The sequence below is a fragment of the Chiloscyllium plagiosum genome, chromosome 2 (assembly GCF_004010195.1).
Source record: "Chiloscyllium plagiosum isolate BGI_BamShark_2017 chromosome 2, ASM401019v2, whole genome shotgun sequence".
Taxonomy (NCBI): Eukaryota; Metazoa; Chordata; class Chondrichthyes; order Orectolobiformes; family Hemiscylliidae; genus Chiloscyllium; species Chiloscyllium plagiosum.
Window position 1 is genome coordinate 45,155,904 of NC_057711.1, and position 26,673 is coordinate 45,182,576.

The following is a 26,673-nucleotide window of genomic DNA, read 5'->3' on the forward strand; positions in this document are numbered from 1 at the left end:
CCCTGAGATCGGGGAGTCCAGAACTAGAGGGCATAGGTTTAGGGTGAGAGGGAAAAGATATAAAAGAGACCTAAGGGGCAACTTTTTCACGCAGAGGGTGGTACGTGTATGGAATGAGCTGCCAGAGGATGTGGTGGACGCTGGTACAATTGCAACATTTAAGAGGCATTTGGATGGCTATAGGAATAGGAAGGGTTTGGAGGAATATAGGCCGGGTGCTGGCAGGTGGGACTGGGTTGGGATATCTGGTCGGCATGGACGGGTTGGACCGAAGGATCTGTTTCCATGCTGTGACTCTCGTCCCTTCACTCTGAGGCTGTGCCCTCAGGTCCTAGTCTTGAATAGTCATAGAAAAATCTTCTTCATGTCCACTCTATCCAAGTCTCTCAGTATTTTCTAAGTTTCAACGAGATCCTACTCATCCTTCCAAACCCTATTAAATACAGATCGAGAGTCCTCAACTGCTTCTCACATGAAAAGCGCTTCATCCCTCGGATCATTCTTGTAAACTTCCTCTGGACCCCCTCCAATGCTAGCACATCCTTCCTTAGATACATGGCCCAAAACTGTTCAGAATATTCCAAAATGTAGTCTGACCAGATTCACAGTACAGCCTCAGCAGTACATCCCTGCTCTTGTATTCAAATCCCTCAAAATGAATTCTAACATTGCATTTAACTTCCTAACTGTCAACTGAATCTGCACATTAAAAGAATCCTGACTAGGAGTCCTCAGGCTTTTTGTGCTTCAGGTTTCTGAAATGTTTCCCAATTAAAATAGCTTATGTCTCTATTCTATAATGGGCCTTTGCTTACATTGGGAGAGTTCATGAACGACCAAAATTCATTATGTAGTTCACAAGACTTCCAAATTGAAGATTCTGGAATTACTTTTTTTGGGCTCACTGTTTGGGATCTTTCTTTAGATGGGTGTGTAAAACAGTTGCTCCTAGGAAAGGGAGTAGTTCAGGATTAGAGACATAGAGTCATAGTGATGTACAGCATGGAATCAGACCCTTCGGTCCAACCCGTCCATGCCGACCAGATATCCCAACCCAATCTAGTCCCACCTGCCAGCACCCAGCCCGTATCCCTCCAAACCCTTCCTATTCATATACCCATCCAAATGCCTCTTAAATGTTGTAATTGTACCAGCCTCGACCACATCCTCTGGCAGCTCATTCCATACACGTCCCACCCTCTGCGTGAAAAAGTTGCCCCTTCGGTCTCTTTTATATCTTTCCCCTCTCAATCTGGACTCCCTGATCCCAGGGAAAAGACTTTGTCTATTTATCCTATGCATGCCCCTCATAATTTTGTAAACCTCTATAAGGCGTCCCACCCTCTGCGTGAAAAAGTTGCCCCTTCGGTCTCTTTTATATCTTTCCCCTCTCATTCTGGACTCCCTGATCCCAGGGAAAAGACTGTCTATTTATCCTATGCATGCCCCTCAATTTTGTAAACCTCTATAAGGTCGCCCCTCAGGCTCCGACGCAAGAGTTTACCAGTGTGTGGGGTTTAACTTAAAACGTTCCACACCAGAAGTTTTGATTAAAACCCTAAAGGGATGACCATGAAGCTAAGAAAGTAAACATTTAGGTAAATGACTAAAAAAGGAAGAGACTACCAGATTTGCATACCTTGGAATTGAAGCAACAGCTAGATCAAACCTTATTTTGGATTGAGATGGAAATTCTCTGGCGTTTGAGCACTGTAACTGAATGCTGTTGGGATTGTATTTTTACTATATATTTTGACATTTTGCAATGTGTATCAGAAGTAAATAGGTTGGTTTATCTTAACTTAATTTCTTTAATAGTATAATCGTCTGTCAAAATTGTTGAACCTGATTCTAGAGCATTCAGATCATGTGTCAAAAATCACCCTGATAATACCAAAACAAGAGAGATAAAATATGATCTATCAAGCCAGATTTCAGTCTGGGATCTCACTTGCCCAGTAATAGCAAATGGGTTACAAAAGTCTCTGCAGAATTAGTGCAGGCCTCTGTGTAATTAATAGAAACAAAAGGGAAACACTGCAGAGGCTAGAATTCCGAAATTAAAATAAAGCTCTGGACCTCTGGAGAGAGAAGCAGAGTGAATATTTCAATCAAATATTGCTTTCCTTTGCAACTGAGATCATGTGTTCCAAGAAACAGTGTTTGTGGAGTGGGGGAAATGGGGAAAAATAGAGGAAAAGGGCCATTGTTGGACAGTTGGAGGGGGGCAGGCTGTGATTCCTCCAGTTCAAACAGATTTGACCATCTCAAGTTGCGGTAGCTTGAGGAAATGAATAGACTATTTGCTTCTGCATGCTCCTTACTTGAAGCCTCTTAACCATTTATGCAAAATAGCAAGCATAATTAAACCCAGTTATTTTGCAAGTCAATACTGCTCATCCCCTTTTGCTTCATTCTTGAGGACTGTACAGTCTCACCATATCTTTCTCATTTTGTATGCTTATAAATCCCGAGTTTTACAGGCCAATATATTCTACTAGCCATTTTTTTGGATTTTCTAACTTCTCTACTTATCTGTTAACCACCCTTTTTATATTCCTCATTCATCCAGGTATATTGTTACGTCTAAACTTATTAGATGGCTTTCTGTTGCGTTTGAATAGTTTAAAGTTCTCTCTTCAAAAGGAATAATAATCACCTTAGAATGAATGTGTGTTTATTACTTATTTCAGATTTCACATTTTTCTACCTCCAACCTAGTTGCAAATGTCTTCCCCAGTCAATTTAGACAAGATCCCTTATCATCATACTCAAATTTTATTTTTACAATAGCTTTTACTCATATTCATTTATTTTATGTTGAAAGTCATGTACAATTAGCATCAAATCACCTTACATTCTTTTGTAGACATTTTGTATACTGAAATTTAAAGCACCTCAAAATAAAGAGATCTGAGCAAATGTGGTTGTACGAACATTTTTGCAGGAAGCTATCTAAAAAATAAAATTTGCATTTAATTATGTATTTAATTTCAATGAAGAGCAGTACAAGAATTTGAAGTAAATATTTTGAGAAAAAAAATTAGACATTTTAAACGATTCATTCAGAATTTTGTGACTCAGTGATTCTGCGCCATTCGAGCAGGATTGTACCAAATTTCGTCTGGTCTCTGTCATCTTGGCACATGGTCAAGGAACTACAATTGAACACAGCATCCTTGAATTGATAAATTGGAGGGATGCAGCAATTTATTTTCCTCTTCCCTCCATATACTAAAGGTAAAGATTCCTCCTTTTGGTCGTGAATTGGTGAACAAAGCTAGAAAGTACATTAGGATGTCACACAAAAGGGCAAATACAGATATATTCAAAATAACATGGTCACACTAAATAGCCAAGCTTATGACTTGGTAGATATTCCCACCAACAACCAAGTTAGTGTATGCTAATGAGTCAGTAACAAAGGTAAAGAGTGGTATAGATAGAAGATAAGTGATTGGAAGAGACATTTGGGCAAGTGAACTTGATGTGATGAAACAAACATTGAATAGGGTCCATCTCAACTCAAAAAAAAAATGTAGGACTGCATCAGGGCAAAACTTGCATTGTGCATTCAAGGGCAAAGCATATGACCCAGTCACAGGAAGAAATAAATTATGTATTACAGTTGAGAACGTTCAGTGGCAAGGAAATAATTTGCTCACATCAGCAGAAAAAAAGTTAAACTGGTCAGCATTCTGTACTAAGGCAGTTACAAAAGATTTCATATGACCCCTGTATATAAAACTGCCTGAAGGATGATTTTATGATGACTTGCTTTATCTTGGCTTCTAACCAAGATAAATCAATTAAAGATGGTTGCTTTGATCAGGAGAACCAAAACATTTAAATCAATCTCTCCAACATATGTAGAATTCTAATAAAAAGAAATGGAGAAGTACTTAAATATAACATTACTTGAAATATTTCCACATACACCACAGGGAATTTGAAAAATAAAAGCTAATTTCTCAAGTTACATTAAAAGAAAATTAGTGAGTGTGGAGTACTCACCACATGAAGTTCAAGGGGGTTTTCAATTATATAATTAAATGTCCATCTTCAGCCATATATCCTACCTCGTGTATCCACCTCTGTAATGGTCTTTGCTTCCAAATGCAGGTCAATATCCTTAGGAACAGTCAGTGGCTTGCTTTCTATGTGCCCATTGTACTTCCTGGCAAAACCACGATATAAGGTGGCTGTAAGTCTACTAATGGAAACTCATGTTCCTCACTCAGATTCCGATGGAAGATCCTTACCTTTTCAACCTTGGCAGCGACTAATTTTGCGCATGCCTAAACACTAAACAAACACTGATGCTCTTCCATCTTACTTGGAGAGGCTGTAAACATTGCAACAACAATTTGCATTCATACAAGAATACTTCAATGAAGAGAAACTAAAGTTGTCAAGGGTAAGATAAAACAGAAATAGGGACAAGAAAGATTTATTTGACCTTATCAAAAGCTTGGTAAAGGTGATGGTAGAGAGATTTATGAGTGAATTCCAGAGTGGGATCAAGGAAATCAAAACCTTCAATAATTGGGTGAGTGTGTCAGGGATGCAGGTGAAGATCTCAGGGACGCTAATTAAGGGTAAAGTCAGGAGAATGACAAGTTCATCGGCATACAAGTGCTTCGAGACAGTGTGACAATATAGACGGATTCAAGGGCAAGGACAAAATCAAAAACTTTAAATTGGAAATACTGATGAACAGGCAGTCAGAAGTCAGCAAGGTTGGGGATGATAGGCAAACGGAACTTGGTATGAATATGGTACAGGCATCTTGAACAAACTAATTTATATAAAGGGTGAAGAATAGTATTTCAACATTGCATTGATCAAGAAAGGAACGGAAGAAATCTCAGGGTTTGAACATAAAACTGAGGGGTAAAGACTGGTGATGACATTGATTAGATTACATTACATTACATTACATTACAGTATGGAAACAGGCCCTTCGGCCCAACAGGTCCACACCGACCCGCCGAAGCGCAACCCACCCATACCCCTACATTCACCCCTTACCTAACACTATGGGCAATTTAGCATGGCCAATTCACCTGACCTGCACATCTTTGGACTGTGGGAGGAAACCGGAGCACCCCGAGGAAACCCACGCAGACACAGGGAAAACGTGCAAACTCCACACAGTCAGTCGCCTGAGGTGGGAATAGAACCCGGGTCTCAGGCGCTGTGAGGCAGCGGTGCTAACCACTGTGCCACAGTGCCGCCCACAAGACAATTCTTTATTTAGCTCCAGCACCTTCTTCTCCCGGACATAGCTAATTGCTTTTAATTCCTGTATAGATTTATTCTTGTTACTGAATAGTTTATTCCAGACTGAATTACTGCTGCTTCTTTCCATGTGAAACAGTTTATGATTAGATTACTTACAGTGTGGAAACAGGCCCTTCGGCCCAACAAGTCCACACTGACCCTCTGAAGAGCAACCCACCCAGACCCTTCTCCTATATTTACCCCTTCACCTAACACTACGGGCAATTTAACATGGCCAATTGAGAAGGCAGCAGTTGGTCTCAGTGATGGAGAAGATCTAGGATAGGTTCAGATTGAACAAGATTAAAATTCCAATCCTGAAAAGTGACTCCAGATGGTTTGAAAATTGACAGTAACAGAATTTGTGCACACAACTTTGTAACAAGGTGTGGTGTGTGCACAAGTGAATTAGGGAATCAGATTTCAGCATGAACTTAATTATGGTCACACCTTAACAGAATGCACTGTAATCCAAAAGATCAATTTGTTAGCTTCATGGTTACATTTGACAAAGAAGCATTTTAAATAAACTTAACTTTATATTTTTATTGATCCCTCTATCTTTATCAGACTTTCATTCTAAAGTAGTATTGCAAAATTGTGATTTTTAAAATATTCATTCACAAAATGTGGACATCACTGGCTAGTTATTGACTTCAAGAATCTTCCAGATGTCCTCCTTTATTTCCATAAATGCATAGTTAAGAACTTTGAAAATAGATCTTCCAAAAGACAAACCAAGAGAAATAAAAGGGTACGATAGCCTAATGCTTATGGTACTGAACCAAATAAATTCAAGTCTCACTGTGGCAAGTCAAACGGTGATGGTAGTATTGTGGTAATGTTAGTGGACCAGTAATCCAGAAGTCCAGGCTAATGTTCTGGGGATATGAAATCAAATCTAGTACTGCAGCTGGTGTAATTTAATTTAATTAATAGATCTGGAATTACATGCTAGTTTTGGTAATGGCAAACCAGGAAACTATTATTAATTGTTGAAAAACCGATCAGTGCATTCTGTCCTTGAGGGAAGGAAACCTGTCAACCTTACCTGGCCATGCAAAGTGCAGTGTGGGAGTTACCTCTTTAATGCCCTTTGAAGTAACCAAGCAAGCCATTCAGTTCAAGGGCAACTAGCAACAAATTCTGGCCTTGTAAATGACACTCACATCCCAAAGAATAAAGAAAAAAACGAATAAGTCTCAAATTAGGAAGTGCATTGCTAGGAAACAAAATACAAATTAAAGTAAATAATTCTTAGACATTGTTTCCCCACTACAAAGAAAGGTTTGGCTCTATTTTGAATGTAAGTGTGGCCTGTCTTAAATGCATAAGCAAAACTAATTACAACTGGTGCGAAGCATTATAGAAGTTTTAAGTTAACAAAAAGTCTCACACTTGCACTTCAACATACATCTAGCACTTGGCCAAGAATGACCATATGGATCAATATATGCATTAGGAGCTCTTGGCTTTACCATACTATGAAAACTGACAATATAAAAATTGAACCTATATTTTCCTAGTTAAATAGTGGATTCCAACTGTTGCTTCAGATTGGTTTGGTATGAACACATTACTTGCAGAATTACAGAACTACAGCTGTGTACAAAAGAAAAACAAAATCCATGTTGAAATTAAACCATCCCAGTGACAGCCACAAACAAGCTTTGGAAGGGAAGAAGTTCCTTATGGGTTTATTCACATGTTTAGGAAGTCTGTTTGTATAGAACAAGATCTTGGTCAATAAACAGCAAATAGACTGGCAACTGGATGTTGAGTACAGTTCCTTCTTCATCTTGCGTTTATCCTTTCCCTCTCTCATCCTGTGCCTATACCATCCTACACAAGTAAATCACTGTACAATTGCTGTCTAATCACCATCCACTAATCACTATTACAGCCCTCAGCACACCCTCACCTTCTATCAATAACCAATTGCTCTAAATAGGGTCCAGAAGACACTGTCTTAAAAGTATTGCTTTCACCAACAATTCTTTGTCTTTCCCTCTTGTTTGGTCACCTTTTGTCCTCTGCATCTTTCACTTGATCTTCTACTCCCTTTGCAAGTATAAGGGGAAGCAAATGCACAAAGTAGGAAGGGCAGAGAAGAGGCTCAAGGGCTGAAGAGTAAAGGCAAACTTTGCATTTAGATAGTATTTTTCATGACTAAAGATGATCAGAAGTGCTTTGAAAACAATGAACTCCTGTTCTGAAGTGCGGTGATAAGTTTAATGTAGGAAACACAAATAGCAATAGGATAATAATGGTACATCTTCTTTCAAGATAGAGTCATAGTTATACAGCACAGAAGCAGACCCTTTGGTCCAACTCATCCATACTGACTAGATATCCTAAATTATCTCATCCTATATGCCAGTATTTGGCCCACATCTCTCTAAATCCTTCCTATTTATATATCCATTGACATGCCTTTCAAATGATATAACGTACCTGACTCTATCTACCACTTCCTCTGGCAGCTCATCCTATAACGCACAACCCTCTGTGTGACAAAGTTGCTCCTCAGGTCCCTTTTAAATCTTTTCCCTCTCAACTTAAACCTATGCCCTCTAGTTTTGCATTGCCCTACCCCGGGAAAAAGACTTAAGCTATTCACGCTATCCAAGCCCTCATGATATTATAAACCAATATTAGGTCACCCCTCAGCCTCTGACACTCCAGGGAAGAAAAGGCCCCAGCCTATTCAACCTCTCCCTATACCGTAAACCCTCCAATCCCAGCAACATCCTTGTAAATCTTTTCTGAACCGTTTCAAGTTTAACAACATGTTTTTGATAGCAGGGAGACCAGAACTGAACACAATATTCCAACAGTGGCATCACCAATGTCCTGTACAGCCGCAAAATGAGATCCCAACTTCTACACTCAATGTACTGACCAATAAAGACAAGCATACCAAACGCCTTCTTCACCATCCTGCCTACTTGTGACCTCACTTTCAAGGAACTATGCAGCTGCACTGCTCGGTTTCTTTACTCAGTAATACTCGCCAGGGGACTACCATTTACTGTCAAGAATGCTGGAAAAGCACAGGTCAGGCAGCATCCAAGGAGCAAGAGTGTCAATGTTTTGGGCAAAAGCCCTTCATCAGGATTGAGGCTGAGAGGGTGGTAAGATAAATGGGAGGGGTTGGAAAGATAGCTGAGAGTGGAATTGTGAATAAGGGATAGCATTTTTGTAGGAGGCAGGGTGGGAAGAGGTCTAGCCCAGGTAGCTGTGAGGGTTGGTCGTTTTGTAGAAAATGTCAGTGTTGAGTCGATCACTGCTGATGGAGAGAGCAGAACACTTCAACTCCCCCTCCAACTCCGCAGGTTCTGGGCCTCCTCCAACACCTGTCCCTAACCACCTGATGCCTGGAGGAAGAACTACTCATGTTCTGCCTCAGAACTTTCCAACCCCTTGGCATCAATGTGGATTTCACAAGTTTCCTCATTTCCCCTCCCGCTGCCTTATCCCAGATCCAACCTTCCAACTCGGCACTGTCCTCATGACTTGTCCTACCTGCCCATCGTCCTTCCCACCTATCTGCTCCACCCTCCTCTCACCTATCACCATTACCCCAATCTCCATCTACCTATCGCACTCTCAGCTACCTTTCCCCCCCCCCCCCCCCCCCCCCCCCCCCCCTTTATCTCACCATCCACTTGGCTCTCAGCATCATTCCTGATGAAGGGCTTTTGCCCGAAACGTCGACTCTCCTGCTCCTCAGATGCTGCTTGACCTGCTAAGCTTTTCCAGCACCACACTATCGACTCTAAGCTCCAGCATCTGCATTCCTCACTTGCCCCCACCATTTAGTGTACAAGTCCTGCACTGGATTGCCTTACCATAATGCATAATTACACCTCACATTTATCTAAATTACAGTCCATCTGCCAACCTTCAGCCCCATTAGCCCATCTAATCAAAATCCTATTTTACTCGGAGATAACCTTCTCCACTGTCTATTTCATCAATTTTGGTGTCATCTGCAAACTTATTAACCATGCTTTCTGTATTCACATCCAAATCATTTGTATAAAATGATGAAAAGCAATGGATCCACCACTGATCTCTGCAGTACACCATTGGTCACAGGGCTCAAGTCTGAAAAAGAATCCTCCACCACCACCTTCTTCCTCCTACCTTCAAGCCAATTTTGTATACAGTCAATTGGCTAGGCACCCATGTGATCCAATCTTGCAAACCAGTCTAACATGTGGAATCTTGTTGAACATCTTGCTGAAGTCCATACAGACAACATTTATCACTCTGCCTTCATCACTCTTCTCTGTCACTTCTTCAAAAAACTAATCAATTTAGTGAGACACGATTCCCCACACATAAAGCCATGTTGACTATTCCTAATCAGTCCTTGCCTTTCAAAATGCATGCAAATCTTGTCTCTCAGAATACCCTCCAACAACTTGCCCACCACTCACATCAGGCTCACTGGTCCCTAGTTCACTGGCTTTGCCTTACCATCTTTGTTAAATAATCAGACCATATTAGTCAATCTCCAGTCTTCTGGCACCTCACCAATGGCTATTGATGATACAAGCATCTCAGGAAGGGGTCCAGCAATCTCTGCACTAGCTTTCCACAAAGTTCCAGGACACAACTAATTGGGTCCTGGGAGTTATATCCACTTTTATGTGTTTTAAGATGTCCAGCACCTCCTCTTCTCTAATATGTGGAGGTGCCAGTGTTAGACTGAGAGGACAAAGTTAAAAATCACACAACACCAGGTTATAATCCAGCAGGTTTATTTGAAAGTACAAGCTTTTGCAGGGCTGCTCCTTCATCATGTAGCTAGTAGGGCAGGATCATCGGACACAGAATTTCTAGTAAAAGATCAAGATGTCATACAACTGATGCGATATATTGAACGAATCTACATTGCTGTTAAGATTCTGTCCCACTAGCTACCTAACAAAGGAGCAGTGCTCCGAAAGCTTGTACTTAGAAATAAACCTGTAGGACTATAACCTGCTGATGTGAGATTTTTAACTTCCTCTAATAAAGGACACTAAGGTATCATTACTCAATTTTCTAAATTCTTTAGCTTCGATGTCCTTCTCCACAGTAAAATATTTGTTTGGTATCTTATTCATCTCCTGTGGATTCCACACATAGATGGCTTTGCTGATTTTTAATGGATCCTATTCTCTTCCCTATTTACTCTTTTGGCATTAACATGTTTGTGGAATCTCTTTGGATTCTCCTTAACTCTATTTGCAAGAGCTACCTCATATCCCCTTTTTGCCCCCCTTATTTCCCTTTTAACTATACTGTTACTGTCCTTATATTCCTCTAAGGCTATACTCAATCCCAGTTGTCTATATGTGACATCTGTCCCCTTTTTCTTGACCAGAGCCTCAATTTCTCTCATCATCTAACATTCCTTACACCTACCAGCCTTGCCCTTTTTACTAACAGGAACATACTGTATCTGAACTCTTGTTATCTCATTCAAAAATGAGATAACAAGAGATAACAAGTCTATCCTTTTCCATAACATTTTTAAACTAATAGAATTATGATTACTGGCCCCAAAATGCTCCCCCACTGACACCTCAGTCACTTGTTATGCCTTATTTTTCAAGATGTTGGTCGAGGCATAAATTTTGGCTGAGAACAGCAGTGAGAATTCTCCTACCTCTCTTTGAAATCATGCACAGAATTTTTAACATGCAGTTGAGAGCACAGACAGGCCTTGAGTTTAGGTTTGAGCAGAATTAATGGCGCTAAAGGTTAACATAAGTCCCCTGTCCTGAAGGGCTGAATCCTTGGTTCTTAAAAGCATGGCTGCAGAGACGGCGCAGGTATCAGTTGTCAACTTCCAAAATTGCCCACCTTTTTTAAAGGTCTCAGTGCTTTTAGCTGGGCAAATTTAATACGTCTATTCAAGAAAGGAGAGGCACAGAAAGCATGAAACTATAGCCCAGTTAACAGAAATTAGTCATCATGAAAATTCGAGAATCAAGGAGGCATTTTTTGAGAAAGAAAAAATGCATTTCACAAATTTACTAGAGATTTTGAAAAAAGTAAGAAATTAAATTCACAAAGAGATGCCAGTAAAATATTTGGATTTCCAAAAGGCATTGGATAAGGTGCGATAGAAAAAGTTACTATGCAAGGTAAGAGGTCATGGTGTTAGGGTGTGATTTGCAGGATTGGCAAACAACAGGCAGAGGGGAGAAATACATGCCATTTTTCAGGTTACTGGACTAGTGAAATGCCACAGAGATCAGTGCCAGGACCTCTATGATTGATAATCTAGATTAATGAATTGGATGAAGGCACCTACTGTACTGTAACTAAACTTTCTAATGACACAAACAATACATGAGGATATAAGCTGTGAGGAGGATACAAGGGGTTTAAAGAAGAGATATAAATTAGTTAAAATGGGCAAAAATTTGGTTGATGCAGTAAAATAATGTAGGAAATTCAGAGTTCCACTTTGAACAGGAAGAACAGAAAAGTAAAGTAGAATACCAATAAAATGTAGACAGTCTGCAGACTGGTGTGGCATTAAAAGGAACATGGTGACCGTATACATCAATCACAAAGAAGTCAGTAGTAAAAGAACAGCAAGAAATTAGGAAGGCGATAGGAACATTGACCTTTATAGCAATGGTCAGAGAGTATAAAACTAGGAAAGTCTTACTACAACTGTACAGGGGCATTTTTGAGGTTGCACCTAGAGTATTAGCTTTAGTCTTCTAACTTAAGGGATACATTTACAATGGAAACACTTCAGGAATATTAGATTGATTGCTGGGATGAAGAGGTCACCTTATGGGCCTATACTTACTGAAGTTTAGAAGAATAATGACTGGTCTTATTGAAACAAATGAAGCTTAGGAGTCTTGATTAGGTAGGTATGAAGAAGATTTTCACCAAGGGTGAAGCTGGAACTAGGGACACAGTTTAAAAATAATGTGTCACCCATTTAGGATGGAGATGAGTAAATATTTTATTTGTCAGAGGGTCATTAGTCTTAGGAATCTGAGGTTGAGCCACTGAATATATTCAAGGCTCAGTTAGACTTTTGGTCTCCAAAGGAGTTGGACACAAAAGGGAACAGACAGGAATAGTAGTTTTAGGCCACAAACGGACCAACCATGATCTTACTGAATGCTGGAGCAAGCTTAATGGCCTCATTGACCTACTGTTATGAAGTTGTAGGCTTCTACTAAATCTTTAAGATAGAGTGAAAATTAAAAAGCTGGTAAGTCTGTCATGTGACAGACTGCAGGCACACAGTGTTCTGGATAATTTGAAGATGTAACATTTGAGTTGTAACTCAGATACTGATCTGAGCTGTTTTCCACAACAATTTAAATGCAATGTTTAAATTATGCCCTAAGATACTAAAACCCAATTAATTTTGAATTTTCCGGTTTTGACGACATCAAGCCAATGAGACAACTAAATGTTTTGGGGTATAAAAATCAGGTATTTTGAATAGTTAGCCAGAGAGTCAAAGAGCACCATACAAACTGCCTACAGACCCTCTCTCTGAAAGGTACCTTTTCATATGAGAAATCTGTAGAGAAGACCGAAGACGAGCCTGGAAGATTCAGAGGTAGATTGACACCGCTGGCTGGTCTTGAAAATTAATTGTTTCCTTGTAAATTTTACAGGGCCTTTATCGGATTAGTAGATAGTTATAGACTGGGAGGTAGATGAATCGTTAAGACAAAAGGAGGCTTACAGACTAAATAGGTGATGTTTAATTTTCTCTTTTGGATTTAAAGAATATATGCGAGCATAAGAGGTACAGTTAGTAAGTTTGCAGATGACACCAAAATTGGAGGTGTCGTAGACAGCGAAAAGGGTTACCTCAGATTACAACAGGGTCTAGACCAGATGGGCCAATGGGGTGAGAAGTGGCAGATGGAGTTTAATTCAGATAAAAGCCAGTGCTGCATTTTGGGAAAGCAAATCTTAGCAGGACTTATACACTTAATGGTAAGGTCCGAGGGAGTGTTGCTGAACAAAGAAATCTTGGATTGCAGGTTCATAGCTCCTTGAAAGTGGAGTCACAGGTAAATAGGATAGTGAAGAAGGCTTTCCTTTATTGGTCAGAGTATTGAGTACAGGAGTTGGGAGGTCATGTTGCGGCTGTACAGGACATTGGTTAGGCCACTGTTGGAATATTGCGTGCAATGCTGGTCTCCTTCCTATTGGAAAGATGTTGTGAAACTTGAAAGGGTTCAGAAAAGATTTACAAGGATGTTGCCAGGGTTGGAGGATCTGAGCTACAGGGAGAGGCTGAACAGGCTGGGGCTGTTTTCCCTGGAGCGTCGGAGGCTGAGGGGTGACCTTATAGAGGTTTACAAAATTATGAGAGGCATGGATAGGATAAATAGACAAAGTCTTTTCCCTGGGGTCAAGGAGTCCAGAACTAGAGGGCATAGGTTTAGGGTGAGAGGGGAAAGATATAAAAGAGACGTAAGGGGCAACTTTTTCACGCAGATGGTGGTACGTGTATGGAATGAGCTATCAGAGGATGTGGTGGAGGCTGGTACAATTGCAACATTTAAGAGGCATTTAGATGGGTATATGAATAGGAAGGGTTTGGAGGGATATGGGCCGGGTGCTGGCAGGTGGGACTAGATTGGGTGGGGATATCTGGTCGGCATGGACGGGTTGGACCGAAGGGTCTGTTTCCATGCTGTACATCTCTATGATTCTATGAAATTGTGGAATTTGGGTAGTTTGCAGATGACAGTAAAATTGGAGGTGTCACTCATACTTGAACAAAGGGCAGCACGGTGGCACAGTGGTTGGCACTGCTGCCTCACAGCGCCAGAGACCCGGGTTCAATTCCCATCTCAAGCAACTGTCTGTGTGGAGTTTGCACATTCTCCCATTGTCTGCGTGGGTTTCCTCCGGGTGCTCTGGTTTCCTCCCACAGTCCAAAAATGTGCAGGTCAGGTGAATTGGCCATGCTAAATTGCCCGCATGGTCAGGTGTAGGGGTAAATGTAGGGGAATGGGACCGGATGGGTTGCTCTTCGGAGGGTTGGTGTGGACTTGTTGTGCCGAAAGGTCTGTTTCCACACTGCAAGTAATCTAAAAAAAAACTACGAGGCGAGGCAAGCTTTTCCATGTGTCTGGTTTAAATTGGCAGATGTGTTTACCCTGTGTCGTAACACTATTTCTGCTGTTACTTCTTACAATCTTAAAAGGAGTGTCAGTTTAACACTTGTCAGAAAGATCATGTTTCTAGAATGAGATTTGAATCCAAAGCATTACAACTCAGAGCCAAGAGTGGTACCACTGAGTTTCTACTGACACCCAAGAGCAAGACAGAAAAAAAAATGACAACTGTGGGCTCTCTTAAGAGTCAAAAGAGCTGGAAAGAAATCTTCCCTGGCTCTTGACACTAAGCCGAAATAGATTAATTTAACGACAATTGGACAGATAAACTACATACAATGTTCAAGAAGTGAAATCATAGCAATCATTACCTGTCTTTCCTGGATTTTGCTTTTTGGTGTTTTCCAGCAAGGGCCTGAAGTTGTTCTTCTGTAGGATGCTGATACCATTTCAAACTGCAAGAATACAGATGTAACATTACTGCCATTCAAAAATGGGTTCTTTCCCAACAATCACTAAATTAATCAAGTGCACATGGAAAAAAAAGTGTTCCACTTTGGACAAATGTAATACTGCAGACTATGGGTCTTGCAATGTTGTTAGGTAAATTTGTCCCCAGACAAAATCGCAAATAACCAACAGCATCTCAAAAAGTCACAAAGGTCAACCATTTTACTACTTTCATATTGCTTGTATATTTAGCTATTTCACTTCTTAAAATTTCCTTTTATCCCTTTATTATTTTCTTCCACAATTCCAGTTTTGAACTACCAGACACAGTCTGAATTTCCTTGTACACATTCAGCAAATTAGATGATGATTTGAAAATGTATCCTAAATCATTCAACTTTTATTCCATGTGAACAAAGAGCAGTCAAAAAGGTAAAAGCACAAAATTTGAATACAAGATATGATTGGTATGGAGACTGGTAATCATACAAAAGAAATAAGATACAGACCAATATAAAGTCACAAATCATGACAGGCATACAAAGATAGAAGCAAGGAAATAGGCTGTCAGTCTCTACTCACATTTTCATTTCCTTTCTCACTTCTCTGAACTTTCTATATTCAGGCTTATTATTATTTGTTCCGTCTGTTATGTACACCTTTTTTTTGCTTCATCTTACTTTCTATCACCTTCACCACATTGGAGATCAGACTCTGGTTGCCCCATCTTTCTCCCTCATGAGAATGTATCTCAACTCTACTTGAATCAACTTCTCTGAAAAGGCAGCCCATGTTTCTAGTCCAGATTCCTCTCGCGATGTTTTGGATGAGTTTTTGTCTATAAAGAGTGGGTGGCAAAATCCTGAGTCACTTCTTTGATTTGTTCAGTGCTTGTCTGAAAACAAATTTAGTGCCTTTCCACTTACATTGGACTCATTTTGTTGCCATCAAAGCAAAAGCTGTTGCGTGTCATCGGAATGCTTCATTTTTACCTTTAGACAGAACTGTATGGGAATGGGCTCTTCGGCCCATGATGTTGAGCTGAACGTGATGCCAAATTAAACTAACCCCTTCTGCCCACCCTTGGTCCAAATCTCTCTATTCCTTGCATATTCATGGGCTTATCTAAAAATCCCTTAAATGCGCACGTTGTATCTGGCTCCATCATCATCCTTGGCAGTATGCTCCAGACTCCGACCACCCTGTTGAAAAAAAACTTGCCCCTCACAACTCCTTTGAACTTTCCACCTCTCACATTAAATGCATATTGCCCAGTATTAGATATTTTAACTTTGAATCATGATGCAAAGTACTCATTTAGGATCTCGCTCACATCCTCTGCCTCCAAGCATAAGTTCTCTCTTTTATCCTTGAGTGGTCCTACCATCTCCCTAGTTATCCTCTTAATGTATGTGTAGAATGCCTTGGGATTCTCTTTAATCCCATTCTTGCCAAGGTCATTTCATAGCCCCTTCTGGCTCTCCTAATTCCCTGCTTAAGCTCTTTTCTGCTTTTTTAATACTCCTCAAAAGCCCTGTCCAATTTTAGCTTCCTATAACCTACATATGTTTTTTTTCGCTTTTGATTAAATTCACAACCCCAATCATTCTTCAAAGGTCCTTTACCTTATCATCCTTGTCCTCCCTCCTTACTGGAACATGCCAGTCATGAACTGTGATCAGCAGGTCTTTAAATTACTCCCACATTTCAAATAGTCATAAAGTCATAGAGATGAACAGCACGAAACAGACCCTTGGGTCCAACCTGTCCATGCCGACCAGATAACCCAATTTAGTGCCACCTGCCAGCACCTGGCCCATATCCCACCAAACCCTTCCTATTCATATATCCACCCAAATGTCTTTTAAATGTTGCAATTGCACTAGCCTCCACCACTTCCTCTAACAGCTCATTCCATACATGCACCACTCTCTGCATGAAAAATTGGCGGCTTACGTCTCTTTTATATCTTTCCCCTCTCACCCTAAACCTATGTCCTCTAGTTCTGGACTCCGCTAACCCCAGGGAAAAGACTTTGTCTATTTATTCCTATCCATGCCCCTCATAATTTTGTAAACCTCTATAAGGTCACCCCTCAGCCTCCAACGCTCCAGGGAAAACAGTCCCAGCCTATTCAGCCTCTCCCTATAGCTTAAATCCTCCAACCCTGGCAACATCCTTGTAAATCTTTTCTGAACACTTTCAAGCTTCACAACATCTTTCCAGTAGGAAGGAGACCAGAATTGCATGCAATATTCCAGAGGCCTAACCAATGTCTTGTTCAGCCATAACATGACCTCCCAACTCCTGTACTCAATACTCTGACCAAGAAAGGAAAGCATACCAAACGCCTTCTTCACTATCTTATCCACCTGCAATTCCAATTTCAAGGAGCTATGAACCTGCACTCCAAGGTCTCTTTGTTCAGCAACACTCCCTGAGACCTAACCATTAAGTGTGTAAATCCTGCTAAGATTTGCTTTCCCAAAATGCAGCACCTCGCATTTATCTGAATTAAACTCCATCTGCCACTTCAGTCCATTGGCCCATCTCATCAAGATCCTGGTGTAATTTGAGATAACCTTCTTCACTGTCCACTACACCTCCAATTTTGGTGTCAGCTGCAAACTTACTAACTATACCTCTTATGCTCACATCCAAATCATTTATATAAATGATGAAAAAAAGTGGACCTAGCACCAATACTTGTGGCACTCCACTGGTCAAAGGCCTCCAGTCTGAAAAACAACCCTCTACCACCACCCTCTGTCTTCTACCTTTGAGCCAGTTCTGTATCCAAATGGCTGGTTCTCCCTGTATTCCATGAGTTCTAACCTTGCTTTTCAGTCTCCCATGGGGAACCTTGTCGAATGCTTTACTGAAGTCCATATAGATCACATCTACCAATCTGCCCTCATCAATCTTGTGGACTTGCCTGTTAGCAGTTCCTGAGCTCTTGCCCAATACTGACAATAATTTGCCCTGCCCCAATTTTGTACATTTCTGCAAGAAATTGACTTATCCTTCTTCACAATTATCTTAAAACTTAAGGAGTTGTCATCATTATTTCCAAAATGCTCTCCCACTGAAAGGTCAGTCTCTTGGCCAGGCTCATTAACCTGTCCAGTATGGCCTCTTCTCTAGTTGGACTATCTATATATTGTTTCATGAAACCCTCTTGGATGCACTTAACAAATTCTGCCCCTCTAAGACTCTTGCTCTACAGAAATCCCAATCAACAAAAATCTTTTGATTCTTAGTCCCACACATGCACAGCTTGACTGGTCAGATGAACGCAAGTACCTAGCCAGGGCATCAATGCTCTTGCTTTTGCACAATGCTCATTTATATAACTGCTTTAGGGTCTTTCACTCCTAAATCAGGTAAACGTTTGCTTAGGTTCTCTGTAGCTCTTCCAGAAATTAATCTTACAACATACAATGCAAAGACCATGACAGTTATAATTTCCTTCCAAATTTAAAACTTTTATTAAATTTAACACTTGCCTTGATATCTAAAAAGCATTCAGTAAGACAACCAGAATAACAAAATATTTTTAAAATCTCTGTTACTTTTTAGATAAAGGATTCATGCATCTTCAATCAAAGAATGGAATATCAAAGTCCGATCCCCTAAAATCTATCACATTAAACTAAGGAGCAGAAAAACCATAATCCATCCAATCTGTTTCACAGTTCTGACAGAAACAAAAAACCAAACTTATCATTGAACAGTACAATACAGAAGCCTTTTGACACATTCAACGTGTAGACTTTTGAAGAGCAGTTAGCTCCAATCATCCTCTTTCCCTACAAACCTGCATTTCTCCCTTTTTCAGGTAATTACCCAATTTCCTTTTAACGTGCACAATAGAACCTGTATCCACCAATCCTGCAGCCACAGCAAATCCTGACCATTCAAACAAAAGTGGATTTTTCTTTCTCCACCTGTTCTTTTACCAATCTTAAATCTGTGCTTCTAGTTATGCACCCTTCAGCACTAAAGGCATTTTCTCCTTTATTATTCTGTCTTAGCATTTCATCTTTTTTAAATGTGTTTACCAAACTTTCTCAGCCTTCTTTATTCCGGAGAGGACAAGCCTGTATTCTCCATAATCTCTCAGTCATGGAGTCGTGTCAGTACAGAGGGAAGCCATTTGCTCATTCGATTCCATGCTATCTCTGTGTTAAGCCATCCACTCAGCCCCATTTTTCTACTTTATCCTCAATGCTCTGCAAGATTATTCTCAAATGTCCAGCCAATATCCTATTAAAGTCTTTTATCATCAGTACTTCCACCAGCTTCTTAGGGCATTCTCACTTACTAATTATTAAAAAAATCTTCCTCACACACCCCATATCTCTTTTCCAAAATTTTAAACCATTTCCTAGTTCTTGTACCATCTGCAAACAGGAATAGCTTTTCTTTGTTCACTTTATCTAAACCAGTCTCTATACCCATTCCATGTTCTTCCTAAAGTGCATCAGAAAAAGAACAACATAAGAGAACGATGGTTAAAAATAGCAATGGAGAGTCAGCAGGAAATGAGCGGGTGCATTACAAAAAAATGTTTAAAAAACCTAAATGTCAGAGGAAAGTGAGTAAAGGAGTAGTTTGAGAATATTTCTCTCCTACCTTCCTGATTCATCCTATTCCCAAATCCCTTTAGCAATCAGGCACTTTTGACTTTGATTGCCCTCTTAACTCCAAGTAGGGATGCACCTAGACTGTAACAACATAATTTCTTTTCTTTTAAAAAAAAGGCCATCCATGACTCAATTACATTTCCATTGCCTGTCTCAGTTTCAATCCAACCATATCCCTTAATAATTCACTGAAATTAGTCACCCTCCTTTTTTTTCTTACTCTGAACACCCAGATATCATTCTCCATAAATTATCATGGGTTTTTAGGTTATTGTGATCCCTATTCCTGACGTGCTACTTGACAGAGACATTTTCAATCTCAAAACTTCATTCCATAAAGCTCGATTTAGCTTTCAAGAGGGCAGGAAACATGTTGATGTTGAAAATTCTTGTGATCACAATTCAGGAAATCCCCCTTGAACACAATCACTCTGCCATTGAAAATTGAGGGAGCTGAAGTCTTCCATTATCACTACTCTACAATTCTTGCACTTCAGTGATTTTTTTCTTTTGAGAGGAAACTATAACTAGGGAAAGATATAGAAAAAAAATAACAAGTTCCCCTATTTGAGGAGGTCAGAAGGATGACAGTATTGATGATAAGGCCAGCATTTATGCCATCCCTAATTGCTCTTAATAAGGTGATCATGAACCATTCTCTCGAACCACGACAGCACATATGTTGTAAATACATCTACACTGTACAAGGATTAGATGGTACACAAAGCTATAATTTTGAATAAATATTTAAAGGTGAGGAAAGAGGTTCCAATCAAACAACATGCTTTAACCTTGATGGTGCTGAGATTCTTGATTGTTTTAGGAGCTGAACTCACCCAGTTGAGTAGAGAATAAAACAATCATATTACTGACTTGTGTCTTGTAGATAAATGTTGTATTCTTTTGCATTTCCAATATAAAGTTACCATCCCACTCTGGAACAGTAAATTATAGAGGTTTAGATTATTCATGGATATGTTTAGGCTTCGTAATAATAGTCTGATTTGTTATGGAAGTTCACCAGTTGTTGTTACAGAGAAACATATTGCACACTCATGGTGCAACCTGGGCTGACAATGGGTGCTAGTCACAAGGTCAATATCCTGGTGACTAGCATGTTCACTTCTTCAAGTTATATTGCACAAACTCTGTACAGGCTTTGGGAATATAGGAGGCAAGTTACTCAATGTACTATTCACAGCCTCTGACTTGCTCTTGCAGCTAAAATATTTTCCCTGCCACTCCAGTAAGATTCCAGGTTAATAGCAACATGCAGAATTTCAATGAACACCAAAGGAAGTTGGTTAGATTTTCTCCTGTTGCAGATGATCATTCACACCACACAAGTGCTAGGCAATGTTGCTTGCTTCTTATCCTCTCAAGCCTGGATGCCATCCAGGTTTTGCGCCAGGCAATTGAGAAATTACAAACAATACTGGACACTGCACAATTATCAGCAAGCATCACCAGCAGTCCAATGGTGTTCTTGTTAGCTCTTTGAAAATACAACTTCCCTAGTTTCACTTCCCCTACTTTTCAAATAATGTTCAATTTCCTTTTGAGAGTCTTGTCTGAAGCCACTTCAATCACTCTCTCAGGCAGTGCATTGCAGATCCAAATCAATCGCTGCATGAAAGTTTTTTTCAATACTATTGCTTCTTCTGTCTACCAGCTCAAATCTGATTCCAGATTCTCCCGTCAATTAGAACAGTTTTACCCCATTTGCACTATCCTGACATCTGAACTTTGAACTTCCTATTCTCTGCTCTCTGCATATCTTATCTTCTTTTGGAACTACCACCGGACATCAAAGTTTGAAACAGTTTGATATTGATGGCCTTTTTTGATACCCGTTTCCAGCAGCATTACACAACACACAGTGACAGTCTCCTGTACCTCAAGACATTGATTTGTACCATGGTGACCAACACTGCCACATTTGCTGAAGATAATAGTAGCCCAAGGAGATATATGACTCACCAGTTTTCATTTGTTCTGCATGTTTCTCATTTCTAGTCTCTTCCAAACAAACAGTCAGCCTTCAGAGTTCACAGCTGTCAGTGACCATTTTCCAATCTGTGACTTATAGAATATATCCAGTCGTGAAATGGTACTGCTATACTGCCTTGACTCTAACCAAGTTGATTCCATGCCCAAAAGAATGATCACTGAGACTCAAAACGTTAATTCTGTTTCTCCCTCTACAGATTCAACCAGATCTATTTAACTTTTTCAGTATTTTTACATTTAATTGCAGATTTAGAGCATCAATTATTTCGTTTTTATGATGATAGATTTGGTCCTCAACTCATCCTCTCTTCAGCACTGCAATATTCTTCTCAAAACTTTACTGACACCCTTCCTCCTTTCCTTCTTCCCCATCTATCCTGAATACCAATATCTCAAAAATCTGCCTCTTCTTTGAATATTTGAAATGATTCAGCTTCCATAATTCTCTGGGATAGTGAATTTCATACATTATGTACGAGAAGAAATTCCTTCACATCTCCGTTTTAAATGAACACTTCTTTTTTCTGGAACTATGTCCCTTAGTTTGAGAATTTCTGTCTGGCGGAAATATCCTCTCAACATCTACTCTATCAAACCCCTCAGAATTTTGATGCTTCAAGATCACCCTAATTCTTCTAAACTCTAATGAACTAAGACCTAACCTATTTAGATGTTCTTGATAAGTCAACCCCTTCATCCTAGGAATCAGATTAGTCAATCTGTTTGAACTGGCCCTAGTGCCAATATATTCTTTGTTAAATACAAGTACCTTAACGTACACAGTACTGAGTGTGACCTCACCAACTCTGTAGAGTTTTAATAAGATTTCCCTATTTCTTAAACTCCAATGCCCTAGCAATAGAGGCCAAAATTCCATTTGCCTTCTAAATTACTTGGTGTACTTGTATGTTAACTTTTTCTATTTCAAACTTTAATTCCAAAACCTAAAAACATTATATTCTAACTGAGACACTTGAACCATGAAGTAGATATCAAAGAGCTCCACAGTCACTTAGTAACATGCTAGATCCAGGTACCAGAGAGGCTACATTCGATCCTGGATTCAGACCTGTGGCTGCAGAAACATCCGCTTTCATAACTGTAGAATTCCCTATTGAAAATGCCTGTTTTCATAATTGTAGAACCAGTATTATTTCCCCAACTTTGTCCTTCCACAGGCAGAGTTCAGTCACCCTTGGTGCCAGGCACTGCAAGGCATGTTGTTTTCTATAGCTTTGTCTGTTATATAGAAGGCTGTTTTATTTAGTTTTATCTCTAACCGGTCTTAATTTGCACATATTTTAAATTATCATCAATTGTGCGATGGGCCAGTGAGCAGAGGTTGTTAGTGGGCAACACGAAGGTGGAGATGTACAGAAAGAAAATTCCAACTGAAAACTGCATTGCTGGGTCAAACCAAGACTATTTTATGAAAAACATTTAAACTAATACACATACACACATACCCTAGACATGTCAAGAAAATGGTGGCTCACACTCTAAGGTGCCTGAGCAAAACTGGAATCAATGGGAATCAGGGGGCAAACTCTCCAATGGTTGGAGTCAGACCTGGCACAAAGGATGATCATTGTAGTTTCTGGAAGTCAGTCATCTCAGCTCCAGGATCTCTCTTTAGGAGTTCCTCAGTTCTCGCCCCAACCATCTTCAGCTGCTCCATATTAAGGTTCAGCACTATTCGTGACTCCTCAGATACTGAAGCAGTCCCTGTTCAAATTCAAAAACGTAGACAATATCCAGACTTGGGCTGACATTTATGCCACACAAATACAGGCAATGACCAAACTCCAATAAAGAGATGGCGAAAGTGAGGACTGCAGATGCTGGAAATTAGAGTTGAGAGCTTGGTGCTGGAAAAGCACAACAGGTCAGGCAGACATTTTGGGCAAAAGCCCTCCATCAGGAAGGAAGCTGTGAGCCAAGGGGGTGGTGAGATAAAATTACCCCCTCGGCTCACAGCCTCATTCCTGATGAAGGGCTTTTGCCTGAAACATTGATTCTCCTGCTCTTTGGATGCTGCCTGACCTGCTGTGCTTTTCCAGCACCACATTCTTGACTCCAATAAGAGATGGTCTGACCACCACCCCTTGACATTCAATGGTGTTACCATCACTGAATCTTTCACTATCAGCATCCTGGGAGTTGCCATTGACCAGAAACTCAACTGGACTTGCCATATACATACAGTGGTTACAACAGCAGCTCAGAGGCTAGGAATACTGAGGTAAGTAACTCACCATTTGACTCTCCAGACCCCGTCTATCATATACAAGGCACATAAAGTGTGATAGAATATTGCCCATTTGCCTGAACAGGGGAATTTGTTCGAACTGGAGCCTGCAGCTCCAATAACATTCAAGAAGCTAGATACCTTCCAGTACAAAGCAGCCCACTTGATTGGCACTACATCCACAAGCACCTACTCCCTCCACCGCTGATGCTCAGTTGCAGCAGTGTGTACAATCTACAAGACATCCTGCAGAAGTTTAAAAATCCTAAGACAGCACCTTCCAAACCCACAACCAGTTCCATCTAGAAAGACAGTGGCAGCAGATACATGAGAACCCAACATCTCTAAGTTCTCCTCCAAGGCATTCTTCATCTTGACTTAGCAATTTATTGCCATTTCTTTACTGATGCCAAGTCAAAATCCTGTAATTCCCTCCTTAAGAAATGTGGGTCAACCTACTGTACTTGAACTGTGGCAGATCAAGAAGACAACTCACCACTACCTTCTCAAGGGCAACTGGGAACAGGCAATGACATCTGGCTCGCCTGAGAGCCCATGTCCCACAAGTGAATAGCTGTTTGCAATTTTTTTTTCTGGATGATCACACTCCGCTGATTTCTCAACAACAAAACCAAACAGACAAAACACGTTCAGAAACCCTAGCCACTCTCCTCTACATCAAAGACATCACTGAAATGACTGCCAGATTACTCAGATCTCTTGGCATCATGGTAGCCCACTAGCCCACCAACACACTAAAACAGCAGCTAATGAATTTGGAGGACCCTTTACAGATAACAAGGAAAACTAATGTCATTTACAAAATACCTTGCAAGAAACATTACATTGGACAAACAGGCAGAAAACTAGCCACCAGGATACATGAACATCAACTAGCTACAAAAAGCCATGACCCACTCTCACTATTTTTACATACAGATGAGGAAGGACATCACTTCGACTGGGATAACATATCCATCCTAGGACAAGCCAAACAGAGACACGCGCAAGAATTCCTAGAAGAATGGTATTCCAACCGGAACTCTATCCACAAACACACTGACTTGGATTCCATTTACCATTCCCCGAGAAAAAGAACAGGAAAAGGCATCATCACAGAAAATGATGTCACCAACCCAAGGAAACCTAAACACATAAATAGAAAGTGGGTCATACCACCAGTGCTTCATCCAGAGACTCACTGATGATGTTACGTAGTATGGTGATGAAACATGTGAAACGAAACCTTCCAGCTCAGCGAGCATACATACATACATCCAAAGTTTGGAATGAATACCAAATTAGCTGCAATATCTAATGTTAATTAATATAATCTAAAATATCTGGACAGGTGAAGTCAATGACAGCACTATAGCACCTAAAGTTCAACATTATAAGTATAGTATCAGGACAATCGGTAGAAGATACAAAGCTGTGGATTATTTATTCCACTGTCCTGTAATAAGCACATTCAAAACCCTGCTTCGAGCATGTAAACTGTGCCATATGTTCACTGATCTCAGAGGTTCCTGGTTCAACTCAACTTTATTCTTAGAATTGTTATTCTCATACACACTATTCAAACTTTGATATGTAATATTCCCTTTAAATTTTACTTTACAGATGAGCTGTTGCAGTCTGTGGTCTACTCGTACCTACAGTTGGCTTTCAAAATTATCTTAGATACCAAATTGATGGCATTAGCCAGAAGCAAGAGTTAGGTACCTGAAACAGCAGATGACCTCACAATGTCAAATCTGTTCATTTATATGGCAATAAGTTAGCTGGATTGCACTAGCATCCTCCGGAAAAGCACATTCATTAGCAAAGTAAACGTTCCACTGAGAAACAGTGACCATACCACCATCGAATTCCATTAAACGTCTCAAAGAAGCATACTCTAATCCCGATCAAGAGTCTTAAAGAAAGCATATTACATGGGTACTGGGGAGAACTGGCTAACATCAATTAGGCAAATAAAATCATTAGTATGAAGATAAATGAACAGTGGGAAACATTTAAAGAAACATTTCAAAACAGTGAACAAAAATATGTTTTACTGAAAAATAAAAAGTCACCAACAAAATTCCTTTCACAACTTAGGAAGTTAAGAACAGTATTAGATTAAAAGGTGAGGCTAGTTGAAACGTTATTGCTGTAACAGCACAGCAGGTCAGGCAGCATCCAGGGAACAGGAGATTCGACATTTCGGGCACAGGCCTTTCTTCAGGAATTCCTGAAGAAGGGCCTGTGCCCGAAACGTCGAATCTCCTGTTCCCTGGATGCTGCCTGACCTGCTGTGCTGTTCCAGCAATAAAGTTTCAACTTTGATCTCCAGCATCTGCAGACCTCACTTTCTCCTAAAAGGTGAGGCTAACAATGTTGCAACAAAAAGTAAGCAGTCTAAGTATTAGGAGTGTTTTAAAACCAGCACAAGACCACCAAAAAGTTAATGCAAAGGAAAAAAAGTGAGCAAGTTATAAAAACAGATTGTAAGAACTGTTTATAAGTATATAAAAAAGAAGAGGGCTCTAATGGCATAGTGATAGCACCCTCTGGCAAGGAGGTCTGAGTTCAACTCCCACCTGGTTCAGAGGTGGGTAGCATCATCTCTGAACAGGCCAATCAGAAAACATCTATAAAAAGGGACAGTAGTTGGCTCCTTCAAAGCACAGACAGAAGAGATTATTATGGGAGTAAGGAAATGGTAGACATATTCAACAAATATTTTTGTGTCTGACTAGACTGTAGAATTTACAAATTCTATACCAGAAATAGATGGTAACTTTAGAGGCTGAAATGAGAGCGTAAAAAATATCAGCAGAGTAAAGATACTTGAAAACTCAAGGGATGACACCCTTGGCCTAAAGCCTCGAGCTCTAAAAGAGATAGCTACAGAGATAGTCTATGTGCTTGTTAT

General features: G+C 40.1%; 1 protein-coding gene across 7 annotated transcripts in view; it reads right to left on the bottom strand.

The window, feature by feature from the left end:
- tmem161b (transmembrane protein 161B) overlaps nt 1–26,673 on the bottom strand; it is a 96,247-nt gene that overhangs the window by 56,927 nt on the left and 12,647 nt on the right. For 3 of the 7 annotated variants that reach the window (XM_043708692.1, XM_043708683.1, XM_043708724.1), the window contains 2 exons: nt 14,771–14,854; nt 4,080–4,177 (listed from right to left, as the gene is read on the bottom strand). In XM_043708692.1, the coding sequence (XP_043564627.1) occupies nt 4,080–4,177; nt 14,771–14,854 (182 nt within the window). Of the gene's footprint in view, nt 1–4,014; nt 4,178–14,770; nt 14,855–23,894; nt 23,911–26,673 lie in introns of those variants that run through there. The other 4 variants (XM_043708733.1, XM_043708709.1, XM_043708700.1 and 1 more) reach the window with 4 other exon arrangements.